At 35.7% G+C, this 18,923-nt stretch overlaps 1 protein-coding gene across 1 annotated transcript; it reads right to left on the reverse strand.

Annotated features, from left to right (window-relative positions):
- Nucleotides 1-15,757: 15,757 nt before the first annotated feature.
- LOC133785948 (uncharacterized) lies at nt 15,758-16,597 on the reverse strand. The gene has a single exon (XM_062225162.1). It carries the CDS (start codon nt 16,595-16,597, stop codon nt 15,758-15,760), a length of 840 nt encoding a protein of 279 aa, XP_062081146.1.
- Nucleotides 16,598-18,923: the final 2,326 nt, after the last annotated feature.

Raw genomic sequence — 18,923 nt, forward strand, 5'->3', positions numbered from 1 at the left:
TTTAAGGGTTTATACCTTTTTGGACCCTCTGTTTTTTTTCCCATTACCTGTTTGGACCCTGTGTTTTGACAAATTATTTTTTGGACCCTATGTTTTGTAAAATGGTTAAAGTAGAACCCTAAACCCGATTTTGGTCATTGTTTTCTCAACTAAAATCATAAATAATTTACCAAACTAACAATTCAGAACAAAAATAAAATCATTCTGCTTAAAAACTGTGATGTTATATTCAATTTTTTCTTCATCAAAATTGAGTTTAAGGTTCTATTTTAACTATTTTACAAAACATAGGGTCCAAAAAGTAATTTTTCAAAACACAGGGTCCAAACAGGTAATGGAGAAAAACACAAGGTCCAAAAAAGTATAAACCCTATATTTAATGAAGCAGATTTGTCTTTTAAAAGAAATGAGAAGGGTATTTTTCTTGATGTTTCAGGTGACAAAACTGAACCAGAACAAGAAAAACATGATGGAAAAGAAGCCATATTAGAACAACCAGATAACAGCCAACAAATATTGACAGAATGGAAGGAGAAAACTAAACCTCAAGAAGGAAAAGAAGACCTTAGTGACTACAAGCTGGCTCGAGATCGTACACGCAGAAAAATAAAAGTCCCAACCAAGTTTGTTGAAGCTGACATCATAGCTTATGCTTTGTCAATGAAGAATGAGTCTAAGGAGGAAGTACCAAAGAATTTTAAAGAAGCAATCAGCAGCAAAGATGCAAACAAATGGAAAGAAGCAATGCTTGAAGAACTCAGCTCATTAAAGGAGAACAAAACATGGGAGTTGGTAATGAAACAAGCTGGGCAGAAAGTTATTGGCAACAAATGGATTTTCAGAATTAAAGATGGAATGTCAGAAAATGAACCAAAGAGATATAAGGCTCGCTTAGTGGCAAAAGGATACAATCAGGAAGAAAGAGTGGACTACACAGAGATCTTCTCACCAGTAGTCAAATTGAAGACAATTTGAATAATGATTGCCTTTGCAGTTTAGAAAGATTGGGAAATAGAGCAGCTTGATGTCAAGACAACCTTCTTAAATGGAAAACTTGAAGACATTATCCTTATGAGCCATCCGGAGGGATTTGAGAAGTACCAGAAAAGGAAGAGCTAGTGTGCTTACTAAAGAAATCTTTATATGGTCTTAAGCAGTCACCAAGGTTATGGTACAGAAAGTTTGACTCAGTGGTGATAAGATTTGGATACTCAAGATCAAAATATGACACTTGTTTATACTACTCAAATCTGAACAGTTCAGCTGAAACCTTTATTCTCATTTACGTAGATGATATGCTTATAATGGGAAAGGATTGGGATCATATCAACAAACTGAAAAATGTGCTAAAAGGTGAATTTCAAATGAAGGATTTAGGAGCTGCAGTAAAAATTCTGGGGATACATATCATGAGGAAAAGAAAGGCACAAATGTTAATGTTATCACAAGAGAAGTATGTGAAAGATATACTCAGAAAGTTCAATATGACAGATGCTAAAGTGGCTGGTCTACCTATAGCAGGACACTTCACATTTTCTATAGAACAATCACCTAAGACAGTTGAAGAGAGAAGAAAAATGGCTAATGTACCCTATGCTGAGGCAATCGGAAGTGTAATGTACTCTATGGTGAGCACTCGACCAGATCTAACATATGCAATGAGCACTCTAAGCCGATACATGTCAAATCCGGGTCAAGAGCATTGGAATGGAATGAAATGGTTACTAAGATATTTGAAGTCAACTCAAAATCATGGCCTGCTATTTAGAAAAAGTGGAGAGAAGATAAACTTAAAGGGATTTGTGGATTCAGATTATGCTGCAAATAAGGACACAAGAAAGTCATTAACTAGCTTCTATTTTCTGTTGAATGAGTGTTGTGTCAGCTGGAAATCTCAGCTCCAACTAGTAGTGGCACTCTCCGCTACAGAAGTTGAGTTTATGGCAACAATTGAAGCCTTCAAGGAAGCAGTTTGGATAAAGGGATTGCTGAAAGAAATCCAGATGTCAGAAGACAAAACAGTGATATATTCAGATAGTCAATCTGCTATATATCTGAGTAAAAATCCTGTCTATCATGAAAGATCCAAACATATATACATAAGAATGTTTTGGATAAGAGACAAGATAGAGAGTGGAGAAATTGAACTTGAAAAGATTGCTAGTGAGGAGAACCCTGCAGATGCTGGAACCAAAGTGCTAACTATCAGCAAGTTTCAACATTGCTTAGAGCTACTGACTTTTGGAGCAAGGTAATCAACTGGTTTACTTCCCAACTGGTTTCCCTTTGTTCTCTTCTTGCTGTGAATTAAGGAGGAATTTGTAGTATCAGTGTAATGCCCCGAATTTTCTAATAAGGTTTAGGACTTTGATTAGGAGGCCGGGAGGGCCATAATTGATCTATTATGCTATTTAATAATCATATGCATGTTCATGTGAATTATATTATTATATGGTGGTAAATGCATGCATATGGGAGTATTTATAGTTATGAGGGCATTTTGGTAATTTGGCCTGTTGAGGGCATATTTGTAAATTGGGTGCATATCGTAATTTGTGAATGAGATTTTATTATTATGGAGATATATTCGAGTTATTCGACATGAGACGGTCATATATAATGAATTATCGGTTTTGTCATAACGGGGTCAATTTCGAGGTAATAGAAATGTTTATTTGGTGATAAATTGGGAGTATTTGAGATCAGGATGGAATTCTGGAAGTTTTGACTATAGTGTCCCCGGGGGTGTTTTCGGGACCCCGAGCACTAGGTTTTATTTGAGGTTACTTAAGCTTGAAGTAGCTTGTCAGATAAGAACGTACGTTAGGAAACCTCTCGTTCTCTCTCTCGATGATCAGTTTTACCGTTTGAGCGTTTTCGAGGATATCTTGAGTTCTAGGAGTCGGAATCAAGCGAGGGTCGAGGCATAGCGATCCTAGGAAAGAATAGAAGCTTCTTAGCCGAAGGATTTGACGGAAAACAACCCAATCAAAGGTAATTGAAGTTTAAGTTTTGAGTTATTTCGAGTTTCTAAGCTTTGAATTGATTTTGTGAATCGTTGAGTTTTCGGTTTGTTTGAACCTTGGGTTTTGAGGTATTGGGAAGCTTGGGAACTTTGTTTTGATGATTGGGGAATGTTTAGGTGTGTTTTTGGGGACTTTGAAGTGTTGAAAACACGTTGGAGAATGGTTCTGGGTTGGGCGCCGCGGCCCTGTTCTTGGGCGCCGCGGCCCTAGCTCGAGTTAGCAGGTGGCCTTTCTGTTTCGCTGGGCGCCGCGGCCCTTGTGTGGGGCGCCGCGGCGCTTGCCTCTGGAAATTCTGGGGCCGCGGCCCAAGGTGCTAGGGCCGCAGCCCCTGCCCTGTTTTCACCCTGTTTGCTCGTTTTGACCCCGGGAACTTAGCTACGGTCCTCGGGAGTGTCCCTACTACTTGGATTAGTTTGGACTGGTCTCTTGGAGGCTAGATATTGGTTTGAAAACCTTTGGTTATCATGTTATTGATGGTGTTCCATATTTTGTTATGATTAGGTGACCGCTAATGGCTTAAAGGTTGACCGTTCTCAAGGGTCGTTCTTATACTGGTTTTAGCTCGAATTTGAGGTAAGAAAACTGCACCCTGTGTATATGTGACATGCATGGCTATTATGATGCATGTTGGTTGATTACTGGGTATGACATGCATGGTTATTATTGATGCATGTCGGTTGATTTTTATGTATGACATGCATGGCTATTCTTGGTGCATGTAGGCTGACTATTAAACGTGACATGCATGGCTGTTATTGGTGCATGTTGGATTGTTGAACATATTGCATATGATGCATAAGAAACATGTGATTAGGACATGCTTGTATACTGGGTGTGATATCGTTCAGAGCTTGAGCCTCTGTGTTAATGCATAGTCCTAATTGTACTAATATCTGTTAAGTAAGCATGCTGAATACCTTGTTTATGGATATTGGACATGTGATATATGTTTGGTGGCATGGCTTACCTGTGTATGGCGCTGACTTATTAGTCAGAATCGACAATGGTGTCAGATCCGTCTGTGAAGCTGTGACTTATTAGTTAAGTTCACCACGGGTTGAGCACTGGTCGTGCTTTACCGACCCAAGGGTCAAAGGTGGCAGTGCGTTGTAAACGCCGGGCCAAATAAAGATTGGATCCAATCGAGGTCGGCATTGAATGACTCATATGGGGTATTAGTGCTGGACCGACCGGAAGGTCAATGAGAACTATAAGCGCTTGCCTGGCCTATGACCAGATGTTTATGGCCAAGGTATATGACCCCGGTGACTGTTTGTCACATGGCCAAGGGACGCTGTCCATTGCACGACTCTAGGGTCGGGAGGAAGGTTATGTTGGTGACCATTCACCATGCACCTGTCCTTATCAAACTTATGAAGGGATCACTTGTCAGTTAAGCCCTGGTGACCCTATCGTCACATGGCTAGAAGGAGCGATGCTCACTATTGTGACTTTTGGCTATTGTCACTTGCTTGTTTGGACTGATAGTCCTACATGGTTATTATGATCGTTGTTAAGACTATGTCACGCTTTATTGTGTTTTCTTGCTGGGCTTTGGCTCACGGGTGCTACGTGGTGCAGGTAAAGGCAAGAGGAAGCTGGACCGTCCTTGAGTTGGAGAGCTTAGGTGATGATGTGTACATATGCAGCTGCTCGTCCGCCACGGCCGAGGTTTAAAGTGGAACTAGGGTTGAACCCTGTTTTGCCGCTTAGAACGGCCTGTTGTAAATACTTTCTGTAATAAACTTTGAAACTTTATTTTCGGGATCCCAATGTATGTATTAAACGTTCTAGTGAAACGTTTCTTCCTAACCAAAGTTTTAATCCCTAAACCGCTAATCATACTTAGTTACACGTTTTGGCCAAATGACTCGATTAGCGAGTTTAGCACTGTTTACAAGGCACACCGTAACGGTCCCTGGAGTTTGGGGCGTTACAATCAGTAATCCACAGCAAGATTTTAAATCAGTTAGGCTGTTAGTTAGTTAGAGGTCAACTAACTTCTTTTGTTTTTCGGTTCTTTATTAATCTCTTGTAACTAGTTTGTTTGCTCTCTTTATAAATATGAGTAACAACCAGCTTTAGTCGTATGTGAGAAAAATCTGATTGTTTTAGAGAGAGAGATAGAGAGTACTTGCAAGTGAGCAAGAAGAGGAGTTGTATGTAAAGACTTTGTTCTTAAGTTTAGAACAGAGGTGCAGAAGACAACTTCTGGAAGAGGAACAGAGGTGTACTGAAAAATATTGGAGCCTGTAAATTTTCTGAGTTACTAAGGGAACTCCCAGATTGGGAAGAGCTGCATTAGGTCACCATATTGGTGACTGAACCAGGATAATTCTGTGTCTCTTCTTCTCTTTTCTTGATTAAAGTTTCTGTTATTTGAATGTGTATATTATTCTGGTTTTACATATCCATTACTGATTTGTATGTGTTTGAGTTTTTGTTTCTATCAAGTTTCATTCTTATTTCTGAGTTACAATAGTATTGTATTATAATAAATTATGTTTTATAGCATAATTTTATATATTAATATATTTGGTATTGATTTTTAAGTAAATACTAAAATAATAAAAAAAAACGCCCATTATAATTTCTTTTCATTTTCTATTTATCATTTTTTCCTTGCCGTTACTCTCTATACATATTTTAACTAGGGGTGCACACGGGTCGGATTTTCGGGTTTCGGACTCATCGGGTTCGGGTTTTGCGGGTTTCGGGTTAAGAAAAATGGTACCGAAACCGATCCGAAATTTTTGAGTTTTTTCGGGTTCGGGTTCACTCGTGTTCGGGTTCGGGTGTAATTTCGGGTTTGCTGGGCCATTTGTGATTTTGGGCCGAAAAGCCCAGATTTGCAAAAATGTCATTTTTTACACTTTTTTTTTTCAAAAATACCATTTTTTTTTCAAATATACCATTTTTTTTTCAGATTTCAGGTTTGATTTTGGGATCGGCTGAGCCTATTGGGTTTTGGGCCGAAAAGCTAAAATTTGCAAAAATACTATTTTTTTACACTTTTTTTCAAAAATACCATTTTTTCGAAAATACCATTTTTTTTTTCAGATTTCGGGTTTGAACCCGAACACGAGGCTAACAAATTTTCAAACCCAAACTCAACCCGACTTTTGTCGGGTTCGGGTCAGATTTCACCCGATTTCGACGGGTTTTCCCAAAAAATGGGTTTTCGGGCTGCGGGTCGGGCGGGTTTTCGGATTTTTCGGATCAAATGCTCACCCCTAATTTTAACACATCCAAAATTGTACCATTTTGCTGTAAAAGGCCCAACACATCCTCTAAAATTGGGCCTACTTCTAACTTTCACTTTAGAAAATGGGCTCATTCTCATTCTTAGGCCCAAATAATACACGAGCCTACGATCCCTTTGTTCTGGAAGGTTTTCTTGGAGTTGTGGTAACAAAATTTAAAATAAATTAAAATATTAAAACTTGATAGATTTCTGTTGTATCAAAGTCTTGAAATGGGGTCTTTGCAATTTAAGGTTTTAAAAAAAAAAAAAAGTGATATTATTATAAATTCAAAGTCTAGTTTTTGTGCATTTTTAATAATGTTCTTTTTTAAGCATAACTATATGTTTAGTGAGATTGAATGTGTAGTGGGCATAAAATGATTAATAGGACTGGAAATTAATTGCTTTCAAGACTTGTGCATCAAATCATATGAACTCTTAACTAAAGAGTTTAGAATTTTTTTTTTCCATTTAATTAATGAACTCAACTATATAATAATAATAATAATAATAATAATAATAATTTTACAAATAAATAAATAATAATAATTAGTTCAACAACCCACTCGAAAGGTTTCACTCATTCATATCTTGGTTGTTTTGTAATGAGTAAGCATGTGGGTTCTTTAACCAAACAATCTCACTTGGTATTTGCTTTCTTCTATATTTGTTATTTGTGGCTAAGATTCATCAAACGTGCCATGCTCTTTTTTTATCAAATAGCTATGTTTTTGCCTTCTTTTTTTTAGGTATAAAGTAAAGACCTTTTTATAAAATTAAAATAATAAAAAAAACTTTGGCTTTTAAAAAGTAGAAATTGAAAGATTTGAGGGTCTAGAAGGGTCCTCCACCAACACCGTCCAATTAATTTTTTTGAATATTTTTGGTGAATATTTAATGGAATAATGGGAAATTAGAATTGAAAACCTATAACAACTTCTTTTTAACTTTTCCATAGGATGTTGTACCACTTGAGTTCATGAAATTTGAATTAAAATTATTTGCTACATAGTAATAGTATATTATTGACTTATTGTTGTTAGGGTTTATACATTTTTAAATTGTGTGTTTTGACAAATTATTTTTTGGACCTTGTATTTTCTAAAATAGTTCAAATAGACCCTTAAACTCGATTTAAAATTTTGAACTAAAATCACAAATAATTTATCAAACTAACAACTCAGAACAAAAATACAGTCATTCTGTCTAAAAGCTGTATTGTTATACTCAATTTTTTGTTCATCAAAATTAGGTTTAGGGGTCTATTTGAACTATTTTACAAAACACAGGGTCCAAAAAATAATTTGTCAAAACACATGGTCTAAACAGGTAATGAGACAAATCACAAAGTCTAAAAATGTATAAACCCTTACTGTTATAATATTTATAGTATTGTTTGGCAATTATTTATAGTATTTTAATTAAATTACTATGTGATAAATTAGAGGTGTGAAAAATGATACTTTGTGAAAATGTAACATTTATTTGGATAGTACAAATTTGATTACAGATTTGTAACTCTTGTAACTCCCAAAGATTCACCAAATTAAATATGTAAATGAGACCTACATACCTTTAAATTTGAATTTCATAAGTTATTATGTTTGATAGTTGTTAAAAACATGATTTTGACTGTAATTACATGTATAGAAGTTACAAAATTAAATGGGAATGAATTGGGACATTTTATGTGACAAAAAGGCAAAATTGGAATTTGGCTGCAGTGTTAGGTCGCGACCTACACTGTGGGAGGCCGCGACCTAGGTTGTTGATATCAGATCCCAATTTTTCATTCTAGAAGGTTTTGAACATTTGAAACCATTCTTGTAACTTCAATTTCTTCATTTTAATTTCTTATTCACACAATTATTCATTGGTAACAGCTAAGGATAATGGTGAAGTTTGAAATTCAAAAAGTGAACCAAAACTTAATAAATAGAAACCATGATGCTCACTTATGAATAAGATTTTTCCATCTATTTTTGCACTTGGCTGGAAAAAATAAGGCTTGATAACTCCAAAGAGTTATTTCTTAAACTTTGATAGTCTCTTAGTGCAAAGAGAATAGGAGAAATAAGTTTTTGGACAAAGCTTTCGAACTTTGTTCAAGTCTAGTGATCCTCACTATCTTCACTTTAGTAGTTTTGCTTTCTTCTTTTATATATCTTGTCATCTATTATCATATTTATGTGTATTGATTTTGGTTAGAGTTGTAATCTCCTCATTTTGTTCTCCATAAGATATATTGTAAATTTTGTACTTAGAGTTATAATCTTGGGTTTCCTCCATTGTTATAATATTCTCTAACAAGTATAATGCAACAAAATAATCCATGCTTGACCACTTTTATGCCCTCCAAAATCAACTTTGTCCATTGGAAATTAAGCTATACAAATTAAGGGTGGGCAACATCCAAACCAATCCAATTCAATTACGATTGGATTGGATTTTGATTGGATTTGATGGCAGATGACACTGTCAAAATCCAATTAAAAACCGATCAAATCCAATTATATATAATATATATTAAAAATATTGAATTATTTATATTTCTTTAAATATATTAAAAATATTTATATTTCTTTTAAAACATTATTATTGACTAACCATTAGTCTTCCCATGTACACTTCCACGCCTAATTAGAAGAGAAAATACTAAAAATACACATCAATTCTACTCCTCTCTCATTTTCAATACTATTTCAAACTTTTAGTTTGATTAAATTTGTAAGGTTGATAATTTTATGTAGTTTGAATATAAATAAATGGTGTTGTCTAGTTTTTAAGTGATTTTTTTAATTTTAAGTTAATATTAAAAATCAAGTTCCAACTCAGTTTCGAAAGAAAAAAAATCAGGTTACAACTCGAAATCCAATTAAAAAACCGAACAAATCCAATTACTAATTGGATTAGATTGAATTGGATGATGATTTTCAAAATTCAATATTTAATTGAATTGAATTTGATTAGTATAAAAATGTTGGATTGGATCAAATGCCCACCCCTAATACAAATTATGGTAGGCATGACTAATGAAGTGAGTAGACCAATCCTAAAATTGTGTTTTATTACAAAGTTTTCTTTACCACAAACGTAAACTAGCAGTTTATAATTACTTTAAAATTCATTTAATATTTAACTTAATTGCTCTTATATCCTTAAAGTAATTAAGTGAATGTTACCTTTCAATTTTCTTTTGTGTTTTTTAATAATTTATTATTATTATTACTAATTTTCTAACCTAATACTTTAGATGTTTATTATTATTATTGGAGTATTTTATGGTTGGGGTTTCAAAAAGAGCCATACCGGTGGATCTCTTTTATATTTCCGACACGTGAATAATTTTTGGCATGATTTTTTTTATGATTGTGTATATTGTAGTTATTAAGAGCATCTTGCAAAATTTTATAAAATTTCGAATAATTTACAGTGCCGAAAACTAGGTTCAAACATGCTATTTTCCACGCGCATAAAAAAATTAGTCACGTGTGCAACAACCCATTTTTAAACTAGTTCAGTAAATTATTCAGAATTTTCTAAAAATTTGCAAGATACTCTAAATAACTACAATATACACAGTCATAAAAAAAATCGTGCCGAAAACTGTTAACGAGTTAAGAACACAAAAAAGTCTCATCGGTAAGGCTCTTTTTGAAACTCCTACCATAGAAACTTCCATTATTATTATGGTAACTTATCAATCTATTTTAATTTTTAGGTGGATTAATAGCCTTTCATGCGGAAGTTCTAGATGTATTGGAGGGCTTTTTTTCGAATTCAATATTCATTTCTCATTACATATATGTTTCTTTTTTATTTTATAGTTATTGTTTAAATTTTCTTTCTTCTTGATTGTTTTTCTTATGAAGCGACCGATGGATTAATCTGCATATCTTTTGGTTTGACAATAAATTGGTATGATTAGTGCAGGAAAAAAAAAAGAGTAGGCCAATCCTATGCTATACCATTCTCAAAACTTAGAGCATGACTTCATGTGGGTGCCAATATTGAAATTAAGTTATGATTTTTATAGTGAAATTTACCTATATATGTCTGACTTTTGATGCTATGATTGTAGCATCTCAAATCTCTTAATAAGATTTAGTAACTTAATTAGCGTGTTGAGGGGGCACGAGTGAGATTTGCGTGAATTATATTATAATATAATTGAGTATGTATGATTGTGTGTATTAAATGTGTTTAAAGACCCGTTTTTGTTAAAAATAAGCAGTTTTCGTAATTTTGACCAGTTGATGGTATATTTGTAATTTTTGTGTGTAAGTGCATTGAGACAACATGAGTGGATCAATTCGAGCAGTTTTAGCAGAAAATTCACAACGGGGATAAATACCCGACTCGAGTCAAGCCTAGGGGTATTTTGGGAGTTTTCATATTTTTAGAGTATTGATAAAATTAATTGGTGGAATAGTTATGATTGATGGATTTAGTTGATAAATTGGAGATTAATGGTGTACTTAGAGATTTAGTGGAAATTATAAACAAATGACTAAAATGCCCTTGGGTATGCTTAAGGGGTATTTGAGTGGGAATGGTATTTTAGGCTATTTGTATGTACTTGTTGATTATAGAAACTACTTGGACAACTGAATTGCAGCTTCTATTACACTTATTTATTTGAATTTGAGTTGGAATTTTTGGATTTGAAAGGGAATTGGGGTTTTTAGCTATAGTTTATGAATTGTAAGTTTAAGGCTTGAATTGGTGTTGTTGACGCCGTTTTTCGTCAACCGTGAATAAAGAGCACGAAAACAATAAATGGTTTTGGCAAGAAAAATACAATGAGACAAATAAGATTTTTTACGTGGTTCAGCAGGTAACTCTGCCTAGTTTACGAGTCTTTGTTATTAGAACTTAAGATGATTTCTGGAAATTCTTCAAGAATGAATTCTCCAGAGTTTTTCTCAAGATCACTAAATTTCGGTCCTTTACAATGGTCCATGACTTCTCTATTTATAGAGGAGATTTCAGAATACTATCCCACACATTTCGGGAAGTTATTCTGTATATGTAAATAAATTTAATGGCATTAAAAGCCTATAACTCCTATATACAAGGAAACGTCCTCTGAAGATCAGGGGGCGTATAACTGAATAATAAATACCCCTTTATTGTAGGGGATTTACAACAATGAATGTAGATCGCGTCTCTCCAAAATGACTCACTAGGATATTCAAAGTTATCGATCTACATCGTCAGTGCCGTGCCCACCCAGGTCTCTTAATGACTTTCGAGCTGTAGCATTTTCCCCGAGATCATGTGGCTTCGAGCTCATACTTATATCAGGCTCGAAGCCCCTGATCCGAGGTCATCCGAGAACAGACATACTTCGATGTCTGCCTTTCGAGCTTGTGAGGATTTCGAGGCTACCATCTTCGAGGTTGCCCCTGCTTTGTAGGTTTGGTGCCTAGGTGGCGGACACGTGTTCCATATATTACAGACCCATTCCTGGCGAATCCAGCTTTCGAGATCACAATTCTTAAGGCTCGAAATCTGGGTGTAACATTTTGCCCCCTCAAAAGTATTTGTTCAAATCCTATGAGAATGAAACTTTTGAACTACTTTCTTCGGGAACCGCACCGTCACACATACTTGAGGGTGGACACGTGTCAGTCGGGTATTGCTCATCCAAGGTACCGAGTACCTTGGAAATCGCCCACGATTGTTCGCCTGCCACCTTTTCGGTGCCATCTTGTCATTTGTCCCTGGCCGTCAGATTTTATAAGGATTCTGGCCAATGGCTCAGATTAATCCCTTTTTACCACTTTTTACTATCTATATATAAGGCCCTGGACATCTTCTTCCTCTTATTTTACACTCATCAGAGAAAAAAGAAAAGAGACAAAACATGAAGCCATCCCAGAGAGCTTTTTGCTTTTGCATGTTCTCCCAGCCAAAGAAACAAATGACCGCCAGTTTGTTCGAGACCGTAAGGTTATACCTGCAGCCTCTCCTTCAATCAACGATTTCTTTGCAATTGCCATCATTGTGTAGGTATCTGATGATCTTTTCGTTTTCCTTTATGCCGGTTTCTGTCTGTGTTGTTCTTTTATTCTTGGGAATGTACTGGTTTATTTTTTTAGTTTGACATGCTAGGTTTAAGTCACTGGTTCCAAATCCAGCTTTGATGTAGAACAAGCTCAAACAAGGTTTCTTTTTTCTGGGTTTTCAAAATTTAAAAGACATATCTTGCACACCAAGATATCGGGTACAAAATCTTTGCTTTAAAGAATGCACGATACCCAAGACTACCATTTCTGAATAACCGTCACCTTTTTCCCTGATATTTTGGGATTCTGAAAAATTTGATCCACTCCCCTCCTTTTTCTCGTAGAATACACGTTCTGACTCTTAATCGGGTTTCCGGTATCGAGCTCGTTTCGTACCCAAGCAATCTCTGAGCTTGTCTTGCCAAGCTCGTAATTCTTGAATCCTTGCATGCATGGCCCTCACCATTTTTTCTTTCTCGCTAGATGTCACATAATCTGGAAAGACGGTGGGGGTCACTGCTGGCATTTCCGCATTCGCCAAAAACTCCGAGCCCAGAATCACTGTTCGCTCGGAACCAACGCCTGATTCGTGAATACGATCTCGCGCGCGAACAAGAAGAAATCCAAGCTCACTATCGCCGCCAAATCGTCGAGGTCATAGAAAAGAAGAGGAGAATCCTTCGAGAGGCTCTTTATCCGGAAACTGATTCAGGGCCCAGGCCGATCCCCCTCGACCCTAGGTTAAAAGTGACCATCGCGTACACCCAAGAGAGCTCCAATTCTCACTGATGGGGGAGCCTTCTACCTCACAGTCACGGAGGGAGTTCTTCGAGGCCGAGCACTACTGGAGCTCGGTAACCTCGATAGGTCAGATAAACGATGTCCTGGCCTTTCACGGCCTCAGACTGTCAAGCTCCTTAAGGTGTCGAACCCCTACTTCCAGCGAGCGAAGCTGCCATGCCCCAGGAGATGGAAATCCTGATAACAAGCTGACGTACGCGGCTTGGAGCCAGGAGCATATGAAGGCAGAAGCGTTACTGCCTTTGAAGTCTTTCTTAAAGGACTTCACAAACTTTGTTGGGTTGGCTCCATTCCAGCTCAACACTAATTCTTACAGGGTCCTGTCTACCCTGAAGTCGTTGTACCACGAGTTGAGCCGAGCTCGGGGAGGGGACGACTTCTACTATCTTTCGAGCTACCCCAAGGAGAAAAAGGTGTTCGAGGATCTTCCCAACCATCCTCCTGACTTTAAGAAGGCCTTCTTCTGGACAGATGGCCTGTCCCCGTCTCGATACTATTCATTCAGACGAATTCGTAAGTACCCCAACCCTCTTTATCTCTGTGCTTGGACTTTTGTCTGTTGGCTCGTACTTAGTTGAAATGTGTTTTATTTTCCAGCCAACTATCATCGTCCTACTTCCACTGACGTGATGAAGGAGCATAGAGAGGCTCTGCTCCAACTCCCTTATGGCAGGAGGTCTCTCTCATATCTTTTGCATGAGAGTAAGCTCCGAGCTTGTGGGCTTTTGGGAGATGGCTAGTCCACCTCGGATTGGTCCAACAAAAAGTACGACCTTTGGGAGCTCGTTCCTTTGCCAACAGGCATCCTCCCTCTAGGAGAGAGGTGAGGCCCTCGCCTCCGGTTCGCCGACAGAGCTCGCAGTCAGGGAACGAGGCCAATGACGAAGCCTCGAGCTCGGGCTCGGATGATCAAGGTACAGTCATCCTAAGCTCGAAAATGTGGTCCCCCACCCTATTAAAACACAAATTCGATAGGTTAGTATTATGCAAGGACGATAGGGACCATTTCTATATATGGACTTGGGTAGATGATCGGGTTCATAGGTTTGATAGTTGGCTCGGGAAGTAAGACACTATGTATAGTCTGAACGAGGGGCGGGACAGAATAGCCGTCCAATATGGAACCAATGACTATAGGGACCTTTCGAGGTTGACATCCACCTATAGGGAAGGTACCCCCCCCCCCCCCCCCCCCCCCCGCCTCTTCTGAAGATGGGGGAATTTCATGGTCTCCGAGTTTAAGCTCGGAGGAGAGTTTCAGTTAGGTTTTTCTCCACTCACCCTTTCATTACTTTGTATATCTACGCGATGCTGAGTCACTTTATATACTTTTTCTTTTTTGTTATAACTCACATTGTGGTGTGACTGTGTAGGTGAGATGGATTCCGACCTCGACAATATCCTTGAGAGTGGCGGTCCCAAGAGGAGCAAGCGCCCCAGTAGGTGACTTCACTTTCAAATTGGCAATTTCATATTTTCAAATTGACATTATTTGAAAATATCGCACATTATTTTCATATTTTTTCACATTATTTTTTCACTTTCATATTGCCAATTTTCTCAATGCATATTTTTTTCTGTTTTTTTTTTCTTTTTCAATTCAATGCATTGGAAGAAATAGTAGATCATACACTTTCACATTATAATCTAACAAACCGATACAACTTCACATTCTTACAATCCATAATCCAACCCACCAAATCAAACAATCATATAAAACTATGGTATAATGGGTCACAAAAAGGATAAAAATTTTAAGTGGCAAAGGTTCCGATATTGGCTTATAAAAGAAAAAGATTAGTAATTATGGCTCAAAAATGGGAAACTAGGATATTTAATTTCATAGGTAAGCTTGAAAGGCTCAAACGATATAAATAACATGCCTTAATCATCTTTCTAATCATGTGTACTTAGGATTTCGCCTCAAACTAATCAATGGTTTCTAGAGTGGTCGAGACTATATATATAGATGATAGCATGCATAAATATCTCCAAACAATAGTGAAAAAGTAAATCTAATTGAACACATTATGTTTAAAAATTAAAGATCAAGCTTAAGTAACAACTAGACAAGAGTTAAGCACACAATTCATGTAGAATTCATCAATTTCCTAAACATATTCTTTTCTCAATCAGAAATTTTATCATTGACAAACAACTTTCAACATAACCATGCTTATAACAACCTTTTTTTTTTTTTTTTTAAATGACACTATAAACAACTAAACAACAAAAAACAACTAAACAACACAAACACAAATAACAACTAAAGAAATGACAAATAAAAATTGAACAAACAGTTTTCCCTTCCCCCACACTTAATTTATGCATTGTCCTCAAGGCATATACTAAATAAAAAATCAATGCAAAATAAAAAACATAAAGGTAAAAAAAAACTCCTGCAAGTTTGCTTTGTTTAATGTCATTAGCTCGACTGAATGATGTAGTCATGATTGTCATGGTGGGTCATTTAACAGAACCTACTTCTTTTTGTACTTCTCAATAGAATTAAATATATCAAATTGTATTACTTCACCATTAAATTTCATTGTAAGTGCCCATACTTTGACATCCAAATTTGTACTTCTAATAAGTCGGAATGGCCTACCAAATTGAACCTGCACCAAAACATCTTCAACTACCCTTAGGGGATAAGCATTAGTGTGATCAGCTAATCAAATAATAACACTAGTTTCTTTTAACAACCCTAGATTTAAAGAAGCAAAAATAGAATAAGACATTAAATCAATAGGTGCTCCTAAATCTATCATACAATGATCAAACCTGCTTTTACTGATAGTGTATGGATTTATAAACATCCCAAGGTCTTGACACTTGGGTAGCAACTTCCTTTGGAGAATAACAGAAACATTCTCCCCCACACTTATCTTTTTATCACCTTTCAGCTTCCTTTTATTTGTGGACAACTCCTTAGGAAGCTTAGCATATGGTGGTACTTGTTTAATGGATGTATGGAGTGAAATATTGATTTTAAGGATCACCTTATTTTCCTCCTCATTCTTAAATTTTGTCAATCTGTTCGGAAAAGGAGGAATATGGACATAGGACCTAACAGTTGGTTTGTGTAGCATGTTTTGTGATGATGAACCAACTGACGTGAAAGTTTCGATCTCTGGTGGAGAAGATGCTTCTGGGGTTGAATTGTTGACTTCTTGAGTTTGAATTAGATCAAATGTTATGTCTGGATGAGGTCGCAAGTAAAGTTGTGGACCACTTTGAAGAGTTAGGGTACCATCATTCTCTATTGGATTACTCTCTAATTCTATGGGTAATTCTCCAATATTCGTAACCTCAAGATTATTCAATGATGTAACAATTTGTCCCATAGTACTCTCCAAATTCTTGAGGGACGCTTCTGTAATTTGAAGAATAACTTGGGTCTGTATAGTTAAAGCCATCAAGGATTTTAGCATATCTGAAATTGATGGTTCCTGATCTTGTGACATTCCTGTAGGAGGTTGTTGAGGAAAAGGCCCATAAGCCTGCTCTGACATATGTTGAAGTTGGAGAGTGCTAACATTCAATGCATTGATGAGATCTCCAATTGATGGATCTGAATATTGTGAGGTGAGCTCATTATATTATGATTGAGAGTAGTAATTTGGCTTAACATATTGATTTCCACCATAGAAAGTATTAGAATACTCCTCCCATTGTGAATTGTAATTGCTAGAATAGGAGTCATATCTATTCATTTGAGGATCATAACGGTGTTGATAGTACATTTCCATGTCTCAAACCAAGTTCAATGCAAGCCGTAAAAACATCAACCACAACTAATAGGCCAAGTTAGTAAAAAGAGAAAAAAAATGAATAAGAAATTAAATAAAATAGTCCCCGGCAACGGCGCCAAAAATTTGATGTGTGTCGTATGCCGTATCAAATTTAAATATATATATTATTCACTTACAGCAGCTACTTCAGTATAGTGGTAAATAAGGGTCGAACCCACGAGGATTATGATCAAATTATTATTCAAAATAATACTAGACTGAAATTAAATAAGGGTTTTAGTTTTAATAGCTGAAAACATAAAATGAAATAAATATCAATGATTGAATAACTAAGGATATCACGATATTAAAGAAATAATCAAGAATTACTCTCCACTTTCAACAATCAATCTATCAACAATGATGAATAATATTCCCTATTCTCAATTAAATTATTAACCCCGCAGATAATACTTAAGGAGTCAATTATCCCAATTTCCCTAATATAATTAATTAAAGCTAAGTGCTCTTAATAACTTTTTTTACCCAGCAATAAACCCATTAAGCATGCAATCTATTTAACTTAGTAAAAGCATTACACTTTGTGGAAACAGGTTAATCTAGGCACCAAATTCATTAAGCATGCAATTCATTTAACCTAGGTTCTATTTCTCATCACAATTAAAATACCTGTCACAATACATTAATTGCAATTTATCACTTTACTTAGAATCCTAAACTATTAGGTGAATAGAAATCCTAAGATGATAGTAGAACAATGCAAAACCTTAATTAGTGGCCATCTAAACAAGATGTTACAAGATCCATGCCATTCAAATAGAAAAATAGAAGTAATTTAATATAAGGGAATAAAAGGAATAAAATTCATCAATGCATTCAAGATCTCATGTCTAAGGTTTTGAAATAACCCTTAATTATAAAGAAAACTACTCCATAATCATATTCATATTCATAAACATAAATATTCAATGAAAATAAAAGAGTTTTGAGAAGAAAGAAAAACTAGATTGAAGAATATAGATGATGATGTTTTTTCCTCCTCCTCTGCTGCTCTAGCCTCTAAAAATCACAATATAAAATTATAATAAAAGTTAACCCTTATCCCTATTATAGCCTCCCAAAAATTACATTTAAAAATTGAAATTTAAGAAAAAAATCGATCGCCGGGCGCGGCCAGTGATTCTTGGTGGTCGCGGCCACTAGAAAAAATGTATTTTCTAGAAAATCAAGCTTCGGTCGCAGCCTGGGACATTGCTAGCCACAGCCACTACGTTTTGTCCCCCAGGCCACGGCCTGGAATAAGGCTGGCTGCGACCGTAGCAAGTTTTCCCGTTTTTCGGTTTTCTTCTGCTGTAGTGGCTGAAAGTATTTTAATCATAACTTCCTCGATATAACTCGGAATTGGACGATTCAAAAAGCTATAGAAAGCTAATAAAAATATATAAAACTTCTAATTATTGGTATATTTCCAAAACAGTATTGGAAAGTTATCAAAATCAAGTGTGAAGTTTCAGACTTATAATTCCGAGCTTAACCATTGCTTGTAAAACATCCCAAATTCATTCACTTTCACCCAAATGTCTTGAAAATCCTAAAAACACAAAATAAACTAATTAAACATATATAAATAAATAATAAAATGCATAATAATAGAATAATAATGAATTATAAATAGACAAATTCGATACTTATCACTAATATTGATAATTGATGATAATAATTATAATATTTTGTACAACTATTCACTTTTGAATAAAAACATAATTATATGATAATAAGAAAATAGATATATAGAGAACCAAAATTTAAACAATACTAATACCAATAATTGGTTATCTAATTAAATTCGAAGATACAAATATATTTTTTCCAGTACATATAGTAAACAATATCGTAGCACCATGATCCACGTTCAATTTCTTCTCCTTCCAAAATAGTAAGAAAAATACCAAATTCTATAAATCAACTACAAATAAATATACATATATTGCACAATCAATGAGTTCTCAATCGGTGAGTTCTCTCAACATTTGTGAGGTGCACAAAACTTACTTGAAAAATACTTTTTTAGGTATATTGCATTGTC

Source organism: Humulus lupulus, chromosome 6 (genome assembly GCF_963169125.1).
Source record: "Humulus lupulus chromosome 6, drHumLupu1.1, whole genome shotgun sequence".
NCBI classification, from domain to species: domain Eukaryota; kingdom Viridiplantae; phylum Streptophyta; class Magnoliopsida; order Rosales; family Cannabaceae; genus Humulus; species Humulus lupulus.